At 41.1% G+C, this 25,170-nt stretch overlaps 2 protein-coding genes across 2 annotated transcripts in view; both read right to left on the bottom strand.

The window, feature by feature from the left end:
* Positions 1 to 120: 120 nt before the first annotated feature.
* On the bottom strand, positions 121 to 10,869 carry LOC135496919 (G-protein coupled receptor dmsr-1-like). Its single transcript, XM_064786507.1, has one exon. The coding sequence runs from the start codon at positions 10,860 to 10,862 to the stop codon at positions 9,669 to 9,671; it is 1,194 nt and encodes a 397-aa protein (XP_064642577.1). The 5' UTR covers positions 10,863 to 10,869; the 3' UTR covers positions 121 to 9,668.
* Positions 10,870 to 10,996: 127 nt separating this feature from the next.
* The window catches only part of LOC135496921 (G-protein coupled receptor dmsr-1-like), a 40,931-nt gene continuing 26,757 nt past the window's right edge, over positions 10,997 to 25,170 (bottom strand). The window contains exons 2-3 of the mRNA XM_064786508.1: positions 14,368 to 15,928; positions 10,997 to 11,109 (exon numbers count right to left, since the gene is read on the bottom strand). Of these exons, the coding sequence (XP_064642578.1) occupies positions 14,435 to 15,619 (1,185 nt within the window). The 5' untranslated portion in view covers positions 15,620 to 15,928 and the 3' untranslated portion in view covers positions 10,997 to 11,109; positions 14,368 to 14,434. The remainder of the gene's footprint in view (positions 11,110 to 14,367; positions 15,929 to 25,170) is intronic.

The raw sequence follows: 25,170 nt of genomic DNA, 5'->3' as shown, positions 1-25,170 counted from the left end.
TGTTGCGTCAATGAATCAGCACATGGCTTAATGACACACACGACAGACCTTCGTCGTTCGCATGGGCTACGAAACCTGCATAATAGCTAAGTCATAGAAATTAACCCTAACAACTCGAGGTAAAGGTAATTCATTTTTTATTCATCATGCCATATTTACAATATACATATTAGAATACAATGGCCATCCCAAACGGTTCGTTCTTTGTACAATAACATTTGTCAGTTTCCCGCCGCTAGATGGCAGACTTAACTACAATACAAGCGTCGCCACGTCGCCCTGCCCACGCCAAAGACATTCTGAGTTCTACTCTCAAGTCACATCCGGTAAACACTGTTGCCCCAACAAGCTTTTATCTCACCCCTTGATCTAGTTGAAAAGTTTTAGTCACACTTATGATAACACCCGCGTATACAACGGGGCAAAACCCACTAAACGTTACTGAGAGGCATGGGAAGGTTCTGATCCACTACTTACACAAAACTGATACGTATCATGTGACGTATCAAAATGCACGTTTAGTAGGTTTAAATTCGTATGATGAGTGGCCAGGTAGTCTCGTCTTGACCACCTGTAAACAAGTGGCTGAGGAGGCCCTAAACGTTACTGAGAGGCATGGGAAGGTTCTGATCCACTACTTACACAAAACTGATACGTATCATGTGACGTATCAAAATGCACGTTTAGTAGGTTTAAATTCGTATGATGAGTGGCCAGGTAGTCTCGTCTTGACCACCTGTAAACAAGTGGCTGAGGAGGCCCTGGTACCTCTTGAAGGGAGGACCTGAGGAGAATGCTTCTTTGGGAAAGGCTGTTCCCAACTCTCAACACTTAATTACTATGCAAAACGGGCTGCTATCTACAATTCCGCTTCACGAATCTCGGTTCATACTACAGTGTAATGTTACAACCACATTACTCGATCATCCATATGTTAGAAATCACTCTAAAGCTCTCAGAGCTCGTCCTTCATATTGACACTCAGCTATCAAGTTAGTATGCATTTTAACCACTAATTCTATATACACAATCATTCGTACTGGACTACATGTGCTATACCTATAATGCGAGACGTCCCAGCTAAAAGGCAAGGGTCTTGTGTCCCATGTTCATGTACAGTATCAGGCTTATATTTTACCAATGTGCAAATTCATACCGTTGTGGACAATATATACATAAAATTACTTTGAAAAATACTAAATGAAACGATGTACATGTATCACTATCGCTAGGGATTATTCATCTATAAATGCAGCGAGTTTATAAGTTTCCCGTAAAACTACATGTAAAGGTGTAAGCTTATAAATATGTACAGCGATTGATAGTACCTTTACTTTCAGACCACTTATAACGGTCGCGGTTGATTAGTAGACCTGCGAGTGCATAGGTCTTTAGCTTCAAGTTAGATGCCGCTAAAGAGCTGTGTTAGACATGTCAAATTTTCCACTTTATGAAGATAAGTCTGTAATTCGATTTTTTTTTCATATAACGCCCTCTCGAGTTCAACATACGGACTTGTCGTTCTACAATGGCACTCTACACGATGCACTGGTAGGCCGGGTCTACTAACCGGACCCAGTTACAACGCATCATTTATCGCGGCCAAGTATCCGCACCACGGCATTTTTTACATCCATTCAGAGCAAGTCCACACCGCCCTGGACAAAGGGCTTTATTTGATAAACGTATGCCAAAGGGAGTTTGGAGAGAAAAATATGACATCACATAACCTCGACAAAACATATACCATGTGCTCCCAAAGACTTTTGTGGTGATCGGCAAAGCACCATGTGCAGTGCATGGTACTAATCCCCGCATCACGTGAACGAATCATCAGACATAAGTCAGTTTCCTCTGTTAAAATGTTGGTAGTGAATTAGACTATAAAAAATAACAAAGAACAGGAAAGAAGCCCTTATCACAAGTGTGAATAATAGAGAAAGAAAATACAGAAAAGCAGTTCAAATCAAACGTGACAGACATCGCAAAATACACGCGGTTTGCTGCCATGTTCGAAGATGGCATCATGAGCAATGGAAATACAGTAGAACCTCTCTGTTAAGGACACCCTTGGGACTGACAAGTGCTGTCCTTAATAGAGAGGTGTCCTGATTAGAGAGGTCAAATTGAATGGAAACAACCAATTTGGGACCAAAACTAGTGTCCTTAGTAGAGAGGTTGTCCTTAATTGAGAGGTGTCTGCTAAGGGAGGTTCCACTGTAGAATCAATGGTATTTCAGTAGACAGTGATAAGAAGCAGACAAACAGGGAAGGAATCTTTGAGCAGGACTGGGAACACAAAAGGGGACAATTGGCTGTGAGTGGACGTTTTTTTGCTGCATCAAACCAGACACAATTATACATACGTCACATGCAATCACACCAGCAACATTCTCTACTGCAACATTATTTCGACCGTGCACACTTCAAGATTTTGACACAAACTTTAGATAGGAGATACACTTTGTGGTCGTGGATCTCGTACAGCCAGATTCGCAGCAGAACTTTCACAACCGCACCTCACGTTTCTCACACAACAGGACACATTTCCACCTGCGGTACATCTTTTTCATACACTGATCCCCCTCCCCCGTTTCATAACGTATTCACCATTAGTTGGGAAGCTGATGGTACAAAGTATTAAGAAGATGACCTGACATTAATTCCGGCTCTAGGAAAATTAAACCGGGAGTGGATGGGTACGCACCCTTTGCAGGAAGCGGATATCTAGGTAGCCATCTGGATATCAAGGAAACAATCATTCAACGCTTGGTTCTCATTACCAACACTCAAGCTGACATTCACGATCATACACGTACGTCCCACGCAGTTACATGTAGTAGGTTTTTTTCGCAAGGACTCCGAAACGTCAACGTGAACGCCTATCTCATTGTTCGACCTCATGATAACGATGTCAAACAATAAGATAGGCGTTCACGTTGACGTTTTGGGGGCTTTGCGAAAACGTTCCCTTAGGATCAGTTGCTACTGACCGCAATTTTGCTTGAATCACATGGGGCAGGCGTCATCGCAGAACCAGAGCTTTTGATTGGGTGTGCAGTTGTTTGTTTGGAGGTGGAAATTTCATCGAATGACAATCGGTCATTTGTATCAATCGGGTAATTTCTAGCTTACCGCCAGGGCCAGGCCCAATCTGCCGCAGTGGTGACAGCAGCGTAAAGTGCTCCTGTGGAATCAGGCCTCTGTGGGAGAAACGTTCCCGCTGTTCAATGTTTTACTCCTGAAAAGCCGCCAAAATACGGGTCACGAAGGAGAAGACCTAATGTTGCATATGGCTCTGTTTCGGGTATGCAATAATTGTGTCTCCTATCGATCGACATTGTGCCAGAAGAAAAGAGAAAGAATATTCGGCGTAACTTGAGCAATTTCCGAAAGAAGGGTCAGCCTTTGTACAAGGCATGGTAATGAGGTATTTATCTTTTTTGGTCACGGGGATGATAGGCTCTTAAACAATCCCAATCACATCCGAACAAAAAGGGTAATTTTTGTTCAAGAAGCCCCAAATGGACATTGCCATCTCGCCAACATTCTTTTTCGCACGCCTTGCAGTCACGACACAGCCGCCCGCATCCGCCCGCCATACCTCTCGCTACTCTGGCCACCCACTCGTATCCTCACCACTCGAACAGCCAACACGCGTTGATTAGGCGACCCAAACCGGTGAACATGGCTAATGCATTAATCATGTCCACCAAGGAGTCGTTCTTCTTCTTTTTGTGGCAGAATGATAGCTAATGACATCAATTTTCTATCTTTTCTTCGACAAGTTCCCAATAACCATCTCTTTTTCAGGTCAACACGTCGCGAAGTCGATCCTTATTGGATATTGTTTAGGAAAGCAAATTGTGCTCGATACGGTTCTTTTTGGATCCATTTTTAATATCATTCAATCCGCCTGCTCTTCAGAACTTGCCTCTGGTTAGTTTAATGTCAGATAATTATTTTAAAGTGGCTGTGTATAAGCAAATCTGCCCAAGTTACTTACGAATGGGCGTTTGGAGAATTATAAATACAGTGCTCATTAAGGCTTCCTATCTAAAGACAATTCCCCAGTGCAGTTTTTCTATTTTCTGTGTTCGCTTGTGATCGGGACGATGTTGATGTTTGTATCGGTTGCATCAGAAAACATGCTATGGACACAATGGAAACAACGGAACAAGTCGATAGGCTCACAAGCGAACAGCAAAGATACACATTCTCAGCATATTGCCTATGATAAAAATAGACGTAAAACTGAATGGATCTGTCGCATGAAAGAGCCCTTTCAATGAATGAAAAGGAAAATATGAAAGTAGTTGTTTATAAAGACAGTACGCGCGTTGGCTTGATAAAAGTTGGCAGATTTTTTCGACTCACACTGTAAACATGGCAAATAGAAAACACACACTCGAAGCCAAACGGATACACTGACATCATATTTGACATACACACCCTCAGGATACTCCACCATACACACACAATGATGAGATTTCCCTGTTGTAACTCGAACGACAAGAGGAATCGCCCGACAACACCAGACGAATTTCGTTCAATTATTTTCCCAGCTTCATTTGCGGCGGGATTGTTATTGCAGAGATGGCGGCCAAAAGTAGGAAAACATCAGAAGATACACCGTTTTCATCAGATAGGCCGCCGGGTAATTTGTTTCGAGGACTCGATACTATTCGGCAAATACCGTGTCTTTGTTTCCGAAATATTTTGTCTTCGTATTTGAAAAATATTGTATTAGTCATACTCTTAATAATAAAGGTTTCCGAGCTTTTGGAAAAAGCTTGATATGGGCATGACATCGTCCCCGTTTATGGCCAAAATTAGAATTCAGTGAGTGTACGTCTTGTAGACGAAAACAAATTGTGGCAAAATTGAAATGTCTTCTGGGCTTGTCTGAAGCAAATTACCGTGATTCTACGACATGCTCCTTAAATCATTGTTTAGACCAGTCAGGCATTATCTTAAGGCGCCACAACTTCGATAGGCGGGGATTATCAAGCGAGATTGCTTGCTCGGAAAGTGGCTAATGTTCTTCAAATTAAGGTTCGATAGTCGTAAAGGGAGATGTAAGATAACGAACCAACAACTTTAGTGAAGAACAGAATTCGTCAATGATGTTTTAATCCAGCTTCTTCACAGATTTGGTTGGTAACTGGTGCAATCCACGAAGATCATTGGGTATACGCCAATATTGCGAAGGGTATTTTCATTTTCTATATCTTAAAATCCCTCTAAGGGGTGTATAATTGTCCTGGAAGAAAACCCTTAACGGTCTTTTAAAAGCGCCAAAACCTTTATTTCTAAGATAGTGTACTACTGTCAACTCTGCTCAGTATATTTTGGACATTGGCCAGGTACATTGGAAATCTCGCACCGCGATTTGAGATCAGTCATCACAGAACACACACACACGCATTACAACACCCAGCAGGCCTACTCAGAACTGGATTACGTCAGCCCTCACTCAAGCCAGTCCAGATCCAAAGCACCCTGCTAGAAATGAATCCATTTGATATAATGATTATAATATAAACCACCCGTCGCTCCCAATATCCTTACCATATAATTCTAGAGGAAAACGAAGGTGTAGGGTACATTTCCATGATCATTAGGCGCACGTCTATCCGAATTCATCAAAAGTCTTGACTGGAGCATGGCAATTCATCGCAAAAGTGATGCCATCGAACTACTAATAACCACATGTCCAGCAATGTACTACGGAATTGGAACTGTTTCAAAGAAGTAGTTCCAACCCATTGGACCAAGTGCATACGGCTTCAACTCCTTCAACTCGTCTAAAAGTCTGAACTGCATGGTTTTAGTATCTCCAGCCCCTCTTGACCGAGATCGATTAGATTAAACGCAATCTCCAATGCAGTGCAATTAAACCTTCAGATATAAAAGATGGCCAAGAGGAAATGTATTGCTTAGTAGAGAGTGCAATATGCCTAAAAAAGCCATGGATTATTATCTAAAACCGAACTGGTTTAGTACTCTACCATCTCTTGGCTGAGACGGGCAATAACCGTCAAGTCAAGTCGCCCTCTACCAAATGACAAAACAACTCACCACGCAGCACGTAAGGTTTGTCAAGAGGAAATTCGCCGCCCAGAGGAGAAAGAGAATGAGAGAGAGCAGATGGCTAGCACACCGAGAGGAAGCACGAACGACACGAAGCTTCCATCTCCCGGAGACAATTGTCACATGGACGACACTGAAAGTGTCGCTGTACTCCTCGAAAACTCCCCCTAATGGTCAAGCAATGAGTGTTACCAAAAGGGTCATGAGTCAGTTTCGAAGAGATCATGACAAGCAAATAATTGGAAATAAACTTGAGGATGCTACTTATTTGTCATCCTCGATCACAAAAGTACAAGATGCGGTGGTGTTGGATGGTATTTGATATACTCCAGTTAATCTAGTGTATGTCATAATGATAACAAGCCACAATAATGCCTTAAAGGCGATGTACTTGTCATGTCCTCATCATGATCTAAAAGTAACTTGTCATCCTCATCATGATCTAAAAGTACATGATAAAACATAGTGAATGGTGCTCACGTTAATCGAATAACCGGAACTTCAGCGTTAAAGTGGCGCGTCGTTCGTCATTACTGGTGGTCGCAAGGAAAAGAAAGGCAGTTGTAAACAATGCCGTTTGTCCCTGTAACATGTTTAGGATTCAATCTGAAAGGCCGGGAACCATACAATAGATCATTGCGAATGAAGCATGTGCTATCGTAATGAAAGTATGATTTATGACTAATTCGTATGGTGCTCAAGTTAATCAAGTGCGGGAGACTTGAGTTTCATCAAACACAATAATGATCACCGTATTGAACCTAACGGATGTAACTTGTGTCATCGCCATAAAAGTACAGCACATGGTAATTCGGGATTAGGCATTTTAATCGAATGCTCTACAGACTTAACTGCGAACATTCTGTGTTCCGCAATTGTGAGGGAAAGAGCTTTGCACTTTTAAAATCAATTATCTAATACTCAGTCTAGCTTGAAGTGTGCCCTTTGCGTTAGACTGTTTAGTAGAAGAGTACACCAATAGTTAATTTCTGCTTCCTGAACATACTGAGCAACTTAGGGAAAGGGGGAACAAGAGAGCCCTTCAAACTACATTGTAGTTGGAACAGAATAACTAGCAAGCGACGAGACGTCTTATTCAACTCCTAAATAGTGAAAGAATTTGAAGAAACATACAGAAAGGGAAAACTTGGGTGTGGGATTATTAATGTGATAAGGCATCGTGTCACACACAGGCATGACAACCGAAACTGGATCAACCTCCCGAATACATTAGTTGCACAAACTCAGCACTGCCAAGATAAAGCTATGAACATGTTTCTCAGTCAAGTTTGATAGCAATGGCCTGTTTTATGGTCACGCTTTTCCTAAGACTGACCGCATAGACCTGATCAATAGTGGTGAACTCGGACATGAGATTCAACTAACCGAGTTTGTTCCATAGCTGTTTCACCATCCATTTTGATGGCAGGTCAAAATAGCCTGCAGGGCATCGATACCAACAAACGATTTATCTAAGATTGTCAACTTCAGCCGAAATAAGCGCAAGCTCGGCCGAACAAGATCATTAACTCTAATAATCGGTATTGCTTTCGTTTCTGTGAGACGTCGTGACCGCATCGATTGATCAACATAGGTATTGACCGCCAGAGAATGTACCAGCTTCAGGTCTAGTCAATGGCTGACCTACCCTTGAGAGCTAACTTTTTAAAGCTATTTTCTCAGCAGCTACATTGTACCAACCTCAAAGAAAGACGGGAACGCCAATCAATATTAGAATCAAACTCAAACAGGAGACAGAATCGTGCGCTAGCGAATCTTCGGCGTAATTTGCTGAATTATAGCTTGTGAAAAAAACCATACCGCGAGCATAGTTAGCCTAGAGAAAGGGAATGCTATTGTCAATGTCTTCAATTTGACGTGGTGTGTCGGTTGGTGCATCATCATTGTCATGAAAGTAGGATATGCTGTCAGAGGAATATGATACTAAAGGAAAACTGCAGGAAACTCTTTGAGCGCTGATCCGAGTATCGATATTGTGTACAAAGTGCAGCCGATCACCGGGCTTTCAAAACCGTTGCAATTACATACGTTGCATTACTGGATAAAGCTAGATTTCCCTCGTAAAGATGGTAGGCTTGGTCTTAAAGGTCATGGACCACCCATTCCACAATAATACCATCATTGGGACAGTTAGCCGTGGGGAAAATGTTTACATAAACCTGGTTGTGGCCATAAGCACCCCAAAAACCTTCGGAAGCGGAAGTAGTTAACGCGTTGATTGTGTAGGTAAATTGGTCGCGAACCTCGTGCATTTACATAACAAAAGCCCAACCACACAATTATATACAATACTACGGTGGCCGGTAAGAAAGCATATTATGTACGGCATTTTAATCTAATATTGCCAGATCTATTTATCAAAATTAGTTGTTACTTTCGCCGCGGTGAGGGCGTAGTACACATAGGAAAAATATCATGCAGACTGTTCTCTCCATTGTAGCCGATAGCAAAAGGATATGCCTTACGGGCCACCGTAGATTTACAAAGAAAATCATTCATCAATAATAGTAGGCATTTCGTAGATATGGCACGGGTCATTGAAAAGGCCCCAACAACTGTAGCATCAGGTATGCAACTGTACGGATACTGCACGGAATAGTGCTGTGCATGGTACTGCAAAGCATAATGCTATACAGACGGCACTGCAAGGTTATTGCCATACTGTACTGTGTGATACAGGATTATCATTGGCATCTTATCACCTTTAGTGTCGACCGCATCGCCAAGTGGTCTCCTTCTTAAAAAATTGAGGACCTTTTCAATGCCCAGTTTTGGCACAATATAATTCGACACATTTCACAAGTCAATAGAGGCTACAGAAACCAAGCTAAACGAATCCTGGCATGAAATTCTGCGATTTGAACTGATGAAGAAGTCATTGGGGAATATATCTTGATGAGCTGGCTCAGCGAAACTTTATTGCCGCAGCCAAAGGATCACATCATCTTTGTACTATCCCACAGCAACCACATGTGTGCAGGCACGTTGAACACCCACGTTTTTTCATCTCGATTTCAGATATCTTCAGAATGACCTTATATAAAATTCTGGTGAGTCATGGTGCCCTTTTCCCCAGCTTCTGGTTGCCGCCATATCAAGACAATTATGAGATTGCTTTAATCCATTGCCGCCATGACATTTTTTAACCATTATGTTAAAAGCTACTTTGCCAGCATATGCACGTCTATCTTGTTTTTGTAGCCAAATCGAATGAGCTGTATTATCCTGGGTCCAAGGCTGATCGAATTAGAACGCAAATATATGTGACATATTAATCAAACTGTTGTGACGTTTTACTAAATAATATATGACGTAAAGTATATCCCAGAAAAGAAGTCTGGAATACGTCTAATAATGATATTTACAGTTATGTATGATTACATCAACATTACAATAATTTATGCATACATAAAGATGTAGGTAGAATCGAACCAGCCATTTGTGGTATTTATTCTTTGATGTAACTCTAAAAAATCAAGTTATTGTACGGTAAATTATGATATACAAATCTCAATCAACCTTGGCCCAGGTGTTTTAGCCCATATCAACCAACACTATACATCAGTACACTGTGTGTTGCTGTTATGATTTGGGACGAGAATAAATTGTCCCCGACGACTGTGACCAACATGGAGCGGCTTGATAAACAGCAGTACAAACGTTTCTCGAAATTGTTTACTCATTGTACAGTATAGAATAAAATTTATACCATTATTGACAAGAGCAATGATATCGAACAATTCTCCTAACGGATAATATACATCCCTTTCGAATTGCGCTCCAAGAATTCCTACGAATATTCCCACGATTCCCTGCGGAAGTTCACATATGACAAACAGAACCACGACCGCTAAGAGCATGCGCGTTGTCCTGTTCGTCTTCCGGTCACGTGAGTCAGAATCCTTGCAATTCGGTCTCGATTTTTTGCGGAGATTTTTCCGACGTTTTTCTGCCTCCTGCATGCACCTCACAAGAAGAATACTAGCAATGATAAGCAGAAAACAGGGAAGCAATTTAACAAGTGACGAAATCACCCAAAAGTTAATCCGCGAGATCACTGCGTAAACTCTCGGCGAATCTCGCGTGGAGGCCTGATAGGTTGATACATTTCTTTCTGGGTCGAAATGATGCTTGACATGGTGTCCGATAAAATTAGGTATACAAACAAAAAGATTTGCAAAGAAGACGAGCACTACGGATAATTTAGCTCTTTCAATCGAGCAGAGAATTACGCCGCGGCGAGGATACCTAATGAATAGATACCTGAACACGGCTAGTGTTACTGTCAACCAAATTGAGATACTGTGCGCGAGCACGCTAAAATAGATATAAAATAGGAAGAACTCTGCAGTGCCCCGGCTTTGATCGTCCGAAGCCCAATAGTACAAGATAGCGAACGGTAAATAGGCCATCATGGTCAATCCATCTGCCACGGCCATTGCAGTTAAAATCATATTAGTTGCCGACATCATATTTTTCCTAGTCAATACAATGATGTTGACACCGTTTGCTATTATTCCTAGTACGCATATGATTGAGGCGAGATACCCATGTCCATTGAAGTACCACAAACGAAATTTTTCCAAGTTTTCCGCGCCCCAATAATAGTAACGCCGGTATCCTTCTTGCTGTTGGATGTTTCGCGGGTCGCTTGCATTTATGATGCTGAAAGGAAGCTCTGTGGAGTTCAGCCATGGTGACATGGGGTCATAGGTCACCACTGTTTGTTCTGGTATCCAGTTCGTCATGTCCGTTTCGTAAACTACCGCCTGGTGGCAAAACAACAAACTAGACTTTTTTCAAAAACTGACCAATCACAAGACAGTATCGGAGTTGACAAAATATGACACGATCTTCATTTTGGTATCAGTTTTTGCGTGTATTAAATGCGTTGCGTAGAAACGATGCAAGCAATATGACGTGTATTCCAATAGGCGAATTTAGGCATTGAATATGTATCCGCAGATCCGAATTTTCTTGTACATTGTCTAGTATCTGAAATGAAAGAATTGAAAATTGTCTCAGGACATGCATGAAAAACATAAAAATATACCGTTGAACCATTGATTAAAGATTTAGCAGATTCGCAAACTGAAGTCGGATTTCAATGATAATATCACACATTTTAAAAGTAGTTTTGTTTGGCGAGGATGAATTTTGTAAAAGAAAAAAACTTACAACACAAACATGTAATCTAATATTGTCTAATGGGATTATATCGTAAGCAGCAGTCTTGCAAATAAAAACTCGATTATGCTATTTTAATTGTAGCCCTCCGTCGATTTGTGGTCAACAGACATATGACTAACCGCACCTTATCGCAACACCAACGGAGAACAATCGCAATAAAATGGTGGATTCCCCGCTTTAAACAGCACCAATAACCACACGAAACAACATCAATTCACCAATGCCCGGAAAGATCATGTCTGACTTCTTCCTCATCCAAAAGCACTCCGTTCAACCCTGGCATAATTACATTTGTATTAACTTTTAAATCAAACTGCGAGTTGAATAGTTGGCAAATTATAGTTTAGTAGATTTAGTATAACCTCCACCACACAAGCAACAGAGATATTTGGCCAGGTAAAAATTAAAAAGAGATTCTTCTTCCACAAATTCCGTGCAGGGTGGGTGAATTTCGATGTTTCAATTTTTAACTGATGGTAGACACATTTCAAGGATAAAACGACAGATGTTCCTCTTCTAACAAACAGTACGAAGGCCGAAATCAACTAAATGGTGATTTATAATACAAGGAATCTCTCTCCGATCCCCCTGTAGTGCTGACTGATTGCCGTTAGGACGGACAGCGCACATGCCGTGCAGTGGCAAAATCAAAGTACTTGTTACTCCTTTTGAAAAATGTTTTCGGGCGATGGCCTATGACGGACGAGCGAGAACAAGAATAAAGGTATAATTTTTACCTGGCATTACCACACGCATGAAAAAACTAAAATACACAATATTAAACCGTTAGATAAAGAAACACTGCCTCAAATAAGCGATAGAAATTACTTTCACGCATTTGGAGTTTTCTACTTCCGGATTTTCTTGCTTGTCAACTTTAATAGTACGATTTCATTTTCAAAGATAATGTGGTAACATAAAGGGAACATGTATGGAGAAGGTAAATTACCAGACATTGGCGATGTTTTAATTTACTATCAGCAAGGGTATATTCCTAATTCTGCCTTGTTGACGTCTTTTTCAGGATCCTCACATGTTAATGATACGAGTATACAGTAGAACCTCTCTATTAAGGACACCTTTGGGATTGACAATGCTGTCCTTAGTAGAGAGGTGACCTGTTTACAGAATATAGAATTGTATAGAAACAGCCATTTGAAAGCACAAGCATTGTCCCTAATAGACAGATTGTACAGAAAGAGCAACTTTGTGAGCAAAATCATTGTCCATAGACAGGGTGTCCTGCCAACAGAAGTTTCTACGATGGAACGTGTATTGTACTTCAAATGCGAGAAAGTAAAGCATTGAGACCAATTATTTATATACAGGATAGTTGATGGAAATCATTTTGGTCAGACGTATTCAAGTTGAAATAAAGTCACAGATTGATAGAGCAACACAACAGAAGTAAATTTGGATGATAGAGTGACATAGCGTGGCTTATGTCATAACAAGAATATTATTTTGGGAGCCCATTATTGCAGTGGTTCAAAATGACTCTTTTTGATAAAAAAGTCTAAGCCCAACCAGTATGCCTTAACCATTGTCCTTGAATTTAAGGGTTAATGATAAGTAGCCGAAGAAGGGCAAGTGATTAGTGTTCAAACCGCATCCAGATGAGAGAAAAAATCCCCGGAACTTACCTTTTCGGGGATGCTGCAGGCATGCATCTTTGTACCAGGAGTCCCAGACAGAATGAAGGGTTCAATTCAGACTTAGTTATTACTAAGGTTTTACAAAAGAGGAATTTCGAGTCCCGTTACGAAGTCAATCTTTTCCTTCGCCGTATTCAGAGTTAAAACTCATCAGTTTATAGAGTTTGATTCACGTGCCCCGATTTATACGTGTACACTACGCGTACTGAAGAATGAGCCATTCATATCCAATGTGCAAACGCCACACACAGGCGTTTGACATATCATTTCAAAAAATTCTTTTCCTCCTTGCCTGAATCTGCTCTGGATAACAAGGATATTTTTCTGCGGACTCTGTCCGAGAAGTTGATGCCTATTTTGTAGACAGTATCATTGGACCCTACATTCTTTCGGGGACACCAAATATGGAATGGAGAATAATTAGTGTGCAGGAAGTTTAGCACGATACTAAAACATGTCTTGCATAATCATTTTTCTTAAGAAAGTCGTCCGAGTTCATTGCCGATCCCTGTTTTGGAGGCATTGGCAAGTTTTTCGTACTTCTATCTTACCGCTCTATTGTGCCAGCTCATCATCTTTCCACACCTTCTGTGAGAAAATGAAGTTGTCCTGCCTGAGACTGCTTATTTACAGGGCGGTAAAAATAAAGAACTGAACGTTTTGACAAGCAATCAAAACAATATGGCGTGTTTTGAATTCTGGATCTGTGTCAGACGACTTTCTATTGATCGACCTTGCTCACAAGCCGACTGTGACCCGGATCCAGAACACAGTACATTTCTGTATACGCCATAGTTACCGTTCTGAATGTGTGTTTGCGTGTACAGGGTATAACCACAGACTGTAGAAGAGATCTTTCTAGTCTGTGGTATAACAAACTGTTTGTCCCATGCGGTATCACTGGCTATAAAAGCCGCCTGGCCGCGGTAGTACCAGCAGTGCGCGGCATGTGAATTTGGTATAAGTGCGTGGACACATGTTTGGTACGTATGGTTTAGTGAGAAAATAGCAAGCATGACCGTGAGTAGACAGACCTGAGTTTAGCAGACAGACCTCGAAAATCAGCAATCACAAAACTAACCTACTTAACACCACACCCTATATATCTGGCGAAGATGGCGGCTGTATATCGCGTTACAAATGTATCTAATGTTAATTTAGGAGGCTGACTCTGTTCATTATTAGGTCATGTAAAGGTGGCGTATCATCACTACGCCATTATAGATGACGTATCATTCTTAGATCACTTATAGATGACATAACACCGACGAAAAAAATCAAAGACAAGTGATATCACAGCAAATTATGCCATAGATATGTCACAAAGACAACAGTATGATATGCTATGTGACTTCAGGTGAAAGGAACAGCCGCCAACTTCACCGCCAAAATCCTTCTTCTCACAAACCATTTAATTCTGTACGCAACGAAAGTAGCATGTTATCCTCTTGCGTCCCTACATGGATTGGACGTCGTTATAAATCGGTCGTCTTCGTGATTGAGGATGAGTGATTCGGGACTAGGGAAAATCTGCCTCTGGTGCTGCCACCTAACCGCAGCGGCTTGAAAAATAATATCACGAACGTATCGCGGAACTGTTTACTCATTGTGCAGTAGAGTATAAAGTTGATGCCATTGTTCAGTAATGCTATGATATCGAACACTTCACCCAAAGGATAATAAATTTCTATGTTAAACTGGTTGCCTAAAATCCCGACCAGCAGGCCAACAATGCCTTGCGGAAGTTCACAGATAACAAAAAGGATAACAACAGTAAGGAGCATGCGCGTTGTCCGATTCGTCTTCCGGTCACGTGATGTGTCACCGTCTTTGGAGTTAGGTCTGGCTTGTTTCCGGAGATTCTTTCGTCGCAGCTCGGCCTCCTGCATACATCGTATTAACAAGATACTGAGAACAATTAATAAAAAACAGGGAAACAATTTCACTAGCACCGATATCATCCAAAAATTGACACGGCCGATTATTTCGTAGAAATAAGAATCTTGTCTACCGGACATGATGTACATTGTTTCGTTATTTTCGTCTCGCATTGTCTTCACATTATGTCCCATAAAATTGGGTATGCAAACAAGAAGTGTTGCGAAAAACACTAAAATGATGGACAGCTTCGCACGTTCAATACTGCACAATGTTTGGCCATGGCGCGGGTAGCGGATGAACAGGTATCTAAAAATAGCCAGCGTGACAGTCAGCCATATTGAAATGCTATGCGCTAGGACACTGAAACAGACGTAGAATAATAGAAACTGGTTTACGCCCCAGCTATTTCTATCGTTCAAGCAATAGTAAAGAATGGCGAAGGGAAAATACGCCAACATTGTCAAACCGTCCGCAACGGCTAGGGCGCTCAGGATTGTGTTCGTAGCAGATATCATATTTTTCCTCGTCAGAACGATGATATTTAAGCCATTTGCTATTATGCCTAGGACACATATAATGGACGCACAGTAGCCATGTCCGTGCTCATACCACTGCTGGAATCTCTCCAAGTCTGCTGCGGCCCAGTAGTAAGGGCCAGGTTTCTCCGTCGGCTGTTGTGTCTTGGTATCGATGCTCAACAGCGGCTGATCTGTTGCATTCGGCCACATCTGCATCGGATCATACGTCATCGAGGACGGCTCAAACGTCAAATTCGCCATTTTTTATTCCTTCGCACAGCGCCACCTATCGATACTAAATTGCAGGTAGCAGCTGTAACTATTTACTATGACGACAGGAGATCCAAATATATGTATTAATTTACTCCTGACTAGACCTCACTTTTACCGCTGACATACCTTTCGTAAATTTTCGTAAATCCGCGATCCGTATCACAGAAAATCGTTCCCACATTTTCTTTTTGCAAGAAAAAGAATTGAAATCTCGTGCAAAGAATCCGACAGCGTTACTATGCGAGACCTAAACAATTTTATTCTACTTCCAGTGTTCGTTCTTCTTCTTTTGAGTATCTGGAAAACATAAACAAAAAAAGAATGAGTAACGATGATTTAGATTACCATCTTTTTGTCTACACATGGAATGCACAGCCTTGAAACTGTTGTTACACTCGTACAAAAGAGGTTTTCTAGTTTATTGTTTTTCACGGACACATGTACGTCCTACTATTCGCTTCTTACAACAAAGGTTTATCACAAAGAGGAAAATACATTTGAAGGTTGTCTGGAAAACGGAATTTTTTTGCAAATAAGTCTTGAGGTTATGGAAACCTAATGTGTTCTCAATATGTATCTTTGAACACCCCTGGAAAACTCTGGGAGAGTGTAATTTCGCTTGACTTTTGTTTGCATCTCTCTTGGCAGGAGCTCAGCTGGTTGCATGACTCGGGGGTCAAGGAGCTAATGTGCTCCGCAGAGATTCGTAAAGAGAATACAGGAAACGAATGGTCTGATCGTGAACTCGAATGACATTATACTAGGGTAGCTGAAAATAAGAGGAAGGAGAAGAGTGATTAGCTTCCATGCCCTGGGGACGGCAGAATACTGCGGTGATGTCCATAATTGGGAATGCTGGAAGAAAGCAAAAGCGCGAACTACATTCATACATGTAAAAAGCCCGGGACAACACAGAGCTCCAGGTATTTTCGGACACGATCGCTGAACAATGGTTCCATTGTCATGAAACCTTCGAGAACCCATTGTCCGCCAGCGAGTCCACATACAGTTTGGCTCAACGGTGCGGAGACGGCGCTTAACAATGGTGTCATGGTCATGCACCCTATGTGCATCTAGAATAGGCGTACGTTCGTATTACGAGTTGTTTACTGTATGCCGCACTGTCACCTTGGACTGATATGTTGCAATCCTCCTGAAAGTGAGAATAGTCTTTAGCAAGTATATGGGAAAGTGGCGGTATGTTATGCATAAATGCCTATACGTGTACAGTGGGGTTATCAAAATTGTACATACAGACATAGAAAATAATCTCAACGCTGGGTAAGCTGGAATAATGTCAAGTGTTTCAAGATTTATATTCCCAATTTCTGAGACAAGCTATAGGTATATAATGAGGCATGTAGTTCATTTCACGAGACAATGACACTTTTTTTAATTTCAAGCAAAAAACGCAACAGTTGAGTAAAAATCGTCTCTCTTTTAAAATAAATCCTTTCTTCGAAGTATTTGAAAATAATCACTTGGCCTTAATTTTAACAATGGATCACCAAGAACGATGGATTTGTGTGGCGAAATTTCCCCGACGTAGTTAGACTTTTTTGTGTGCTGATCACTCATAACGGGACTATAGTTACAAGAACACGCCAGACCCAACATATTTGTAAGCTATACCTGTCACGTTATATGCGGAAGCTGATATCCTGCCATGATTGAGGAGACCAGCACCTGCCCCCTTCATCAAGAGGCAACGCCATTACCGACATGAAACATGTTTTTCTATTAGCGCCGCTCAATAGTACACTCCCGAGCAGTGGAATTTCCCCGTAGATTTATTGCCCCGCAGGCACGATAGGAGAAGGTTTGTCTCGATTGCTTCCGAACCAGCCACCGCCGTATCCTTTTCCCTGGTTTAATCATTCTGTTGTGCTTGCTTTATGGACGGGTAAAATGTTTCCGTTAAATCAGAGTCTTTGAAAGACTCTGGTTAAATGGTGCCAACGTGACTGTATTCCGAGTCAATAATCCTCACAATGTACGGTAATCCAACCAAAGAGACAGGTAATTAGAAAATTGAACAAAGGCAACCTTAAATTCGCCATATGTTATAGATACTTGGAAACAAATGGGCGATATGAAGGTACCTGTACACCCTTTAAACGTTTGTTACTTTTATTCACGCTGTCGTTTAAAACGACATTGAATAATACAGGAAAATCGATCCAGTTGTATCCATTTTCCCATTAGCAGACACACAGATAGAGAAATTTAGCACGTCGAGTCATCTTTGAGCGGACTCTCAAATTACACGTATATTGATAAAAATTGCCTCCAACATGTCCAAGTATTGAAAGAAGGCCATTCAGCCTCTGCTCTAGACGTTTGCTGACAGCTGGTTGTGCGGATCAGTTGAAAAACAATTACTTTTAGCAACTTGCCTATGACAGTGCGTTTTGTTCTTCACAACTTGGACTGTGGCGTTAACAATCTAAGGCTTAGGCCAGTAACGTGATACCATATTCTGTTTACTCACTTTTATTACGATTAAAACTCTGTCAAATCGTTTTCCTGACATCTGGGACGGATGTATTCAATTTGTTTTCGTCGATAAGTGGTAGACGACAGCAATGTATATGCGACTGGGTGCCAGCCGGCGCTATCTGCATCGATCACTGTGAAACATCAGTATTTCACACAAAAGACTGACATAGCTTTGTGCTGTTTTGTCTTTGCGCAGTAATAGCAGTGTGATGAGGCGGTCCTGATACTTTCAGTTACCACCATTGAATCTGGATGTGCTGAAATAGTCATTCACATAACCATTGCTGTTGCCTGTTTTTTTCTCCCGAAAAGTTCATTAGAGATTGACATTTTATACTTTTGAATACACATTGCTGAGACCTATATTTCAACGACGAAAAAAAATGCATAAAAAATAGACGGCAGATGTCAGGGAAGTGATTAGAAAACGTGTCAACACTACTGGTCAGATAAAATTTCAACTATGTTTAGTGAAATACAGGAGGTTTCAAATTACAGTTTTTCAGTATTATGTCCAGCAGTACCGTCGGTACTGTCTTTTCAATAGTGAAAAGAACCACTCCGATTACATGATGGAATAGCTGTAATCTCCGCTTCTCAAATGAACTATTCTTTCGTCTACTTCTTTCGTGGGTTTTATACATTTCTTCCGGTGGTAAACACGTATTTTGATTAGGTTAACCGATATCCATAACCAGCATGAAGTTTCATATTTCAATATTTTGCGTCAACGTACCGTCCTTGAGGAAATTACCAGATCATGATTGGAAACGATCCGAAAAATTGCGAAATTGCGAAAGAATCTGATGGTCATGCCCGTTAACTGACAATTGACAAAAAACGAGGCCATTAAATCATCGTCCACACAGAAGCTCGTGAATAGTAGTGTAGTGTGCTCCAGAACAAACCGTGTCGATAAAATGTACAACAATGCTTCTGATGAAGTCTTACATCCTATTATTCTCTTCTACCCGAGCAAGAAACAACGACAGTCATTCCCTTAGATTGTAGACCCGATTAGACGGTTTCGATTTAAGCCTGAAAATGCATACCCGGAAACTGGGATATCATTTGCATAATCCAATGCTGTGGTTTAGTCAATGCGTTATCTAAGATGAAAGAAAAAAAGACTACAGCCACGAACATAACAAAATAGACTCAAACTACCAAGCTAATGGAATATCTAACCCATAATCATTCACCACCGATCTTTTTCTTTTGAAGTAAATGTTGCATGCGCGTCTGAAAGTCTCACAGGCTTTCCATAAAATGTATGTAATCCCCGCGCACACCCAGGGAACAAGTATAATTGGCCAATTTCATATGAAGAATGAGTTTTCCTAACTTGAAACGTGGGTGTTGTCAATTAAATTAATTGTGTAGGAACCAAGGCACGAGGATGGGACTCGTGTTAAAAACATCAGATAACCGTACGTTGTGTAATTGTCTCCACGTGTAATATGATTCCACAGGTGCATTTATATTTTAAAGCCAGGTTGATATCATGTTGAAATTATAATGGCTACATTTTTTCATCTTAAAAGCAGTGTACATGTAATTGTTATAAATTGTCTTTGAAGCAATGTAAAATGTAATGGCTTTATATATTGCCCCGGGCAATATATAATGCTGCTTAATCCCACCACCAGAGCCTGATGATTGAATGTTTTCAGTTGCAATGCCTTCGTTATAAGCTTTCTACTAAAGTTTTCTAAACACGTAGTACTAATTAAAGTTCTTTGGCGTACATTACACTGGATACAGCACTAGGAATGCCTCTGGAGATAGCTCTCCGATGATTTCAGCGAAAGAAATGGGGATGGGGTAGGGCTACATGCCAATTTTGCTCTATAATCGAACTACCTCAGTGGGATAATTGGCTATCTTTTCTCCACAACTCGATATGCATATCGTAAAAATGTCTGACAACTTTTTTACATGTTCCATGCGACAACGTCGCTGAAATTACACTTCAGATACGCACAAAAGGCGTAGGAGTGAGATATACGTGAACAATGGCTTTCGTCATATGCATGAAAAAAACAAGAAAGGGTCTCTTCTCAGCCAACACATTTTTCTTTCAATATTTCCCTCCGATTTTTTTCCTTACATGGAAAATAATTAAGTGGATGAAAAATGTTGATTTTCATGCGAAAGAGCTTCCAGGTTGACCATTACTTCTCAAAACACGATCGTTTCAAAAGTTATCAAAATGATTTCAGCACAGGGCATTCTACATATCAGCCACAAGTGGCGGTGCATGACGGCGATTTGGGGTATCATCCTCTTACTCGGTAAATCCATTACCAGTTGCTGGCTTTAAACAGTCAAGATAAAAATATACAATAACACTAATCGGCAATACTTCTAACAACGTAATAAAAATAACCGAAGTGACCCGCAAAGACCTTTGGATGATGCGCCCATAAAGATTTTTTGATAATCCACTACATGTATATTCACCAATGCAATATTTAGGCGATTCAGGCGTTTCTAAATAAAATCTTTTAAACAACTATTCAAAGTTATGATATAGTGAATCGTGACAGAGACCGCTGATACGTCCTCTCTCAGTCGTGCTAGCGGCTTCTCGGGGAACCGCAGATGGTAATTTAACCTTACAACAAGAAGCGCGGAGCACTTACAATGAACCACCTGCACATGATACGGAGATGAAGAAGTTACTCTTATCGTAACTTTTTTAAGATCTAATATCGATGGTACGTGACAGAGTGTTTCGCTTGAGAAGACAAAGTAGAATTCCCAGGAATCAGAATACAGGTTTGTTTAATGTAAGCTATGACGAGGAAATTACATGAAATATTACTTCAATGAAAGAAAATCAAAATTCGAATGCAGAACAAAGCAAAAGAATCTTGATTAAACCCAGCTTTGTATAAGTTGTATGGGGACTGCTCAAAAGGCTTTGGTGTTCTTAAGCCCGTAGCACGCTAGCCGCCAACTTCGGCGTTCACAGACGTTTTTTGCCGCAAGAGTCCTGAACGCCTGAAAAATCCCTAGTCTGCTACGAACGGCGTCGGCGAACGCGACTTGCCGCCACTTGCCGCAACTAAACGCCAAATATCTAACATGTTTGATTTTTGACGCGTGTCGCCGTGTTTGAACGCAAGAAGAAGCCAGGTGGGCTACGGATTGCCGCCTGAATTGGCGTCGGCGGCGAGGCTATGGCCAATCAGTATGCGTCTTGATGTCACATGATTTCAAAATGGCAGCCTAAGTGGCGGAAAGGACGCTACTGGACGCCGATTCTTGGCAGGTGTGCTCTGACCGGGATCCACTGGCCGCCAACTTCGGCGTCGAGAGGCGTCAGCTGAACGCTTCTTGTCGCCAAAGTTGGCGGCCATTGTGCTGCGGGCTTTAGGATTCTCCTTGTCACAACCAACATACGTACACTACATAAAACTGCCCTCCACATTCTGTTTAAATGGTTGTGTTAATCGATTGATCAATTAATTGGGGCCAACCATTCGCTCTGATTCTCGTATCCTTTAATTGCGTCAGTGTCCTTCTCCTCTAATCGCGGTGAAGCGTCACGTGACTTAGTAATGGTGGTCTATCTTGACACAGACACGAGCAAGTGTTGTTTGGGCAGTACAAATAAATGTGATATTTATTCACCAATAAACTCCATCTTTATTCAATACTGTGCGACGGCGCATTAAATCAAGATGATGTATCACTTCCTTGACACCTGTATCGGCAGAACGCCAGTTTTGGATGCAAGCAGGCAGCTGGCGACCTGTGGCGAATTTTCCCGCAGCATTTTTGATAAAAACACTGATTAATCTAAAGAACAGGTAGTGCCATCTTATTAGATTTGGGACAGTTGCCAAACAATGTAATCTTTTTTTTCCTCGATCATTCCAAAGCCCATGGGGTCTCGGGAAAATATCAAGTAGGATAATGCTGTGTTGAGAAAATATTAAGTGGGAAGTTGTCGCGGAAAAAAAACACTCGTGGTTGTGATTTTTCTACTGCATTGTTAACCCGATCACGAGAAGAAAGTTTTCCTCACACGAGAGATGCGCCACTACCACTCCGACATTTTCCGAGTAAATCTGACTTTCAGTCAAGAAAGTATCTTGCAGTTCTGGCCCAGGTGGCCAATCACATGAGCATATCGTGTTGTGATGCATTAACAGAGGTAGTTAAACACTATATCAATGACGTTCCTTCAAGACTCGATGCCAGATTCGTGACATCCATCCACCGACCTAAAAAATGGATGCTGTCGTCTAACGCTTTGAAGAAGAAGAAGAAGAGTACACACTTCGTTTGGCGAACTATCAACCGCTACAATTAAACAGCCATTCGTATGGGTGCGGTCACATCCATCAATCTCAGCACCTCGCCTAATTTGCTCGACCTTGATGAAAACCATTGACACAGGGTGAAAGGCGATTCAAAAACACGACAAGATGAGTGGCGACCACTGCGTGATAACCAGTGCTAATTATCTGCCACCGTCACCTTTGGTTCTGCCCTCTCATTTCCGCTCATGTCGTGTTGTTTTCTGGTGTAATTATGGCCTGATTAGCTCAAACGAACATGTCTGACCCGAGGCAAGTCCGATGGCATCTCGATCAGGACATCCCTGAAGAACTGTATTTTTCTCCAGTCGTGGTATTTTCAATCTGGCTTTACAAAGAGTATGTTTAATTTGGTTACTTAAGGAATAATGATAAGGAATCAAATAAAACAAGCCACTTTGGTGGTGGGGGAGCGCTTTAATTACGAGTCGGTCCAGGACTATCCGTGTTTTACGAGCAAGTATGAAAGAACTTCTGGAAGATCCCCGCATAGGATAACGAAGAAAGCAAAAAGGGGATCACCTCGTACTCGGAGACAGAATCAGGCGGCTGCTAACCCTGTCCAGTGTTGCTTCGAGTCCGACTTGATTGCTAGACAATTTTACGCCAGTATCAACATGGAAAAAATTGATATGACCCAGTGCCTCGAGCCAAAGACTTATTACTCCCAGACCAGCCTGGCCATGTTCTCCGTCTAACCCAGGAGCGATACAGGGCCATTTTTTACACATCAGCTCCATTAGTGATTAGCTGTTCATGTTCGGGACAGTTACAAGTGCAACTAATGATCATCACTTTTTTATATCAGGTGTATATTCGGCGAGTATTGAATGACTCAGAATTTTTTTAAATGACGCCTTGGCTTTTGTGTCATAACTATTTTTCAATGCACGGATACCCTATAGAATGAGTTCCCCAGGTTGTCTAGAATCGTATCTTAATCTCGATTATTCAAGTCAGGTCTTCCAACTTACCGAGTCAGTGTCAGTAATAGTAACACTTACCGACACCATGTATATCGTGATCGACGATCAACGAAAACAATTTACAATCGCGCAAATCGAAGTAGGGTTTTTACACATAAAAGCTTCAATAAGTGTTTCTAGTGTGGAATATATATCCCACTCAAATCAACTTGAGAACAAAGGCAATTGAGATTGAAATACTGGAGTGAGGAGACGCACACGTTTCCGCCTCTAATTTCCTTTTAACTTTCTGAATGCTACTAATGAACTCGGATTCGAATTTTGCTGAATGCTGTTACTTGAAGGATCAATTGCCTATGGCGAACTATGTAGTAACGAACGGGATCAATGTAAAACGCTTATTTGAGTAACTCGGCGACATCCTGAGTCCCGACTATGAATTTTGATGTCTTGTCACAAATATTGGTGGGTACGTCTTCTACAAAGCTCTCATTCCCGTTGAAAAAATAGGCTAAGCCGAACCTAAACCGACAGGGCATGACATGGTTTACCTGAAATCTTACGTTGAATATATCGGAAGATTCGTTTATGGCTAGTCAAAGAGAAGAAAGATGAAAGGCGGGTGCATAGAATCATAAGTTAAATAATATCGACACGTTCTTGCATTCTTTGATAAATACAGTATATAATGCAGCTTTTGGAGCTATTCAAGGCAAAAAATAAACTCCAGGTTCCAATCCTGGTATAGACTTTCTATTTCCCAGAAACGTCTCACTACTCTTAGCCTTTAGCCAAAGGTTTGGGTTGTCAAGTCTGAGTTTACTGAAGATGTCACTGCTGTGTCTTGGATTTCTCGGTGGAATATCAAAAAGGATTCCACTAGTGATTAATAGAAAGTTTGAAAGATCGTCACGTTGACGCATTTTCAATAACGCTCTAGCTGAATATTTCACTTTCTGATGATATTATATAAATACATGTACATGTAGCATGTTTTGACCGAATTTCTATCTTTCTTGACCACCAGTATTTATGAACGACATACCCCTTTAATGTTTTACACCGTTCGAAGAGGTTGGCCTAAGGTGGATACAACCAGCTGGTTGCTGTGATCTGGCGGCTGGCCAGAACCGTCATCCCTTGGTAGTTTATCCAAGTATAAATCCTATAATTCAATCTCACTATTAATTATCCTTGAAATACGAGATATCCCCAAGGACATGCGGGTGCAATGGAATATCTGGTGATGGTTGATGCTTAATTTCAATTCAATCAAACCTAACATACGAAGCAAGTCCTCACTAATTCTTGCTAATGAGCATAAAAAGAGTGCATTTCTTGACAACATTTGTTATAAAGTTTTATCCCAAGTGGCGTTGTTTACCAGACTGGTAAACGAACACAACCATTTCTTTTAAAACAACTATGGTAAATTACCCTATTAATCAGCTTAAGCCTGCTCCAGGGGGTAATAGTTCCGCCGTATAAATGTAAAACTCCCAAACTGATTTTGGACAGAAAGTATGTTCATACTACGGGTTACATAATGTTTAAGACATTTTTGAATTCGAATATTTTCTATTTGTGACAGTGAAGATGATACAATTTCAAATGTAAAGCACTGTAAATCACATCAACGAAATAAAATGCGGGCACTATAGTTGCATAACTCTGTATAGCTTTTTAACAACAGCCAAATACGCTTCTGTGCTTTTCTTTTTGTTTTTACATGTCAAACGTGAAAATAAAACTTGTCAGTATTTTATGAAACATGTAGTACATC

The sequence above is a fragment of the Lineus longissimus genome, chromosome 12 (genome assembly GCF_910592395.1).
Source record: "Lineus longissimus chromosome 12, tnLinLong1.2, whole genome shotgun sequence".
Classification (NCBI taxonomy): domain Eukaryota; kingdom Metazoa; phylum Nemertea; class Pilidiophora; order Heteronemertea; family Lineidae; genus Lineus; species Lineus longissimus.
The sequence above is the reverse complement of the archived record's forward strand: the minus strand, read 5'-3'. Positions and strand labels throughout refer to the sequence as shown.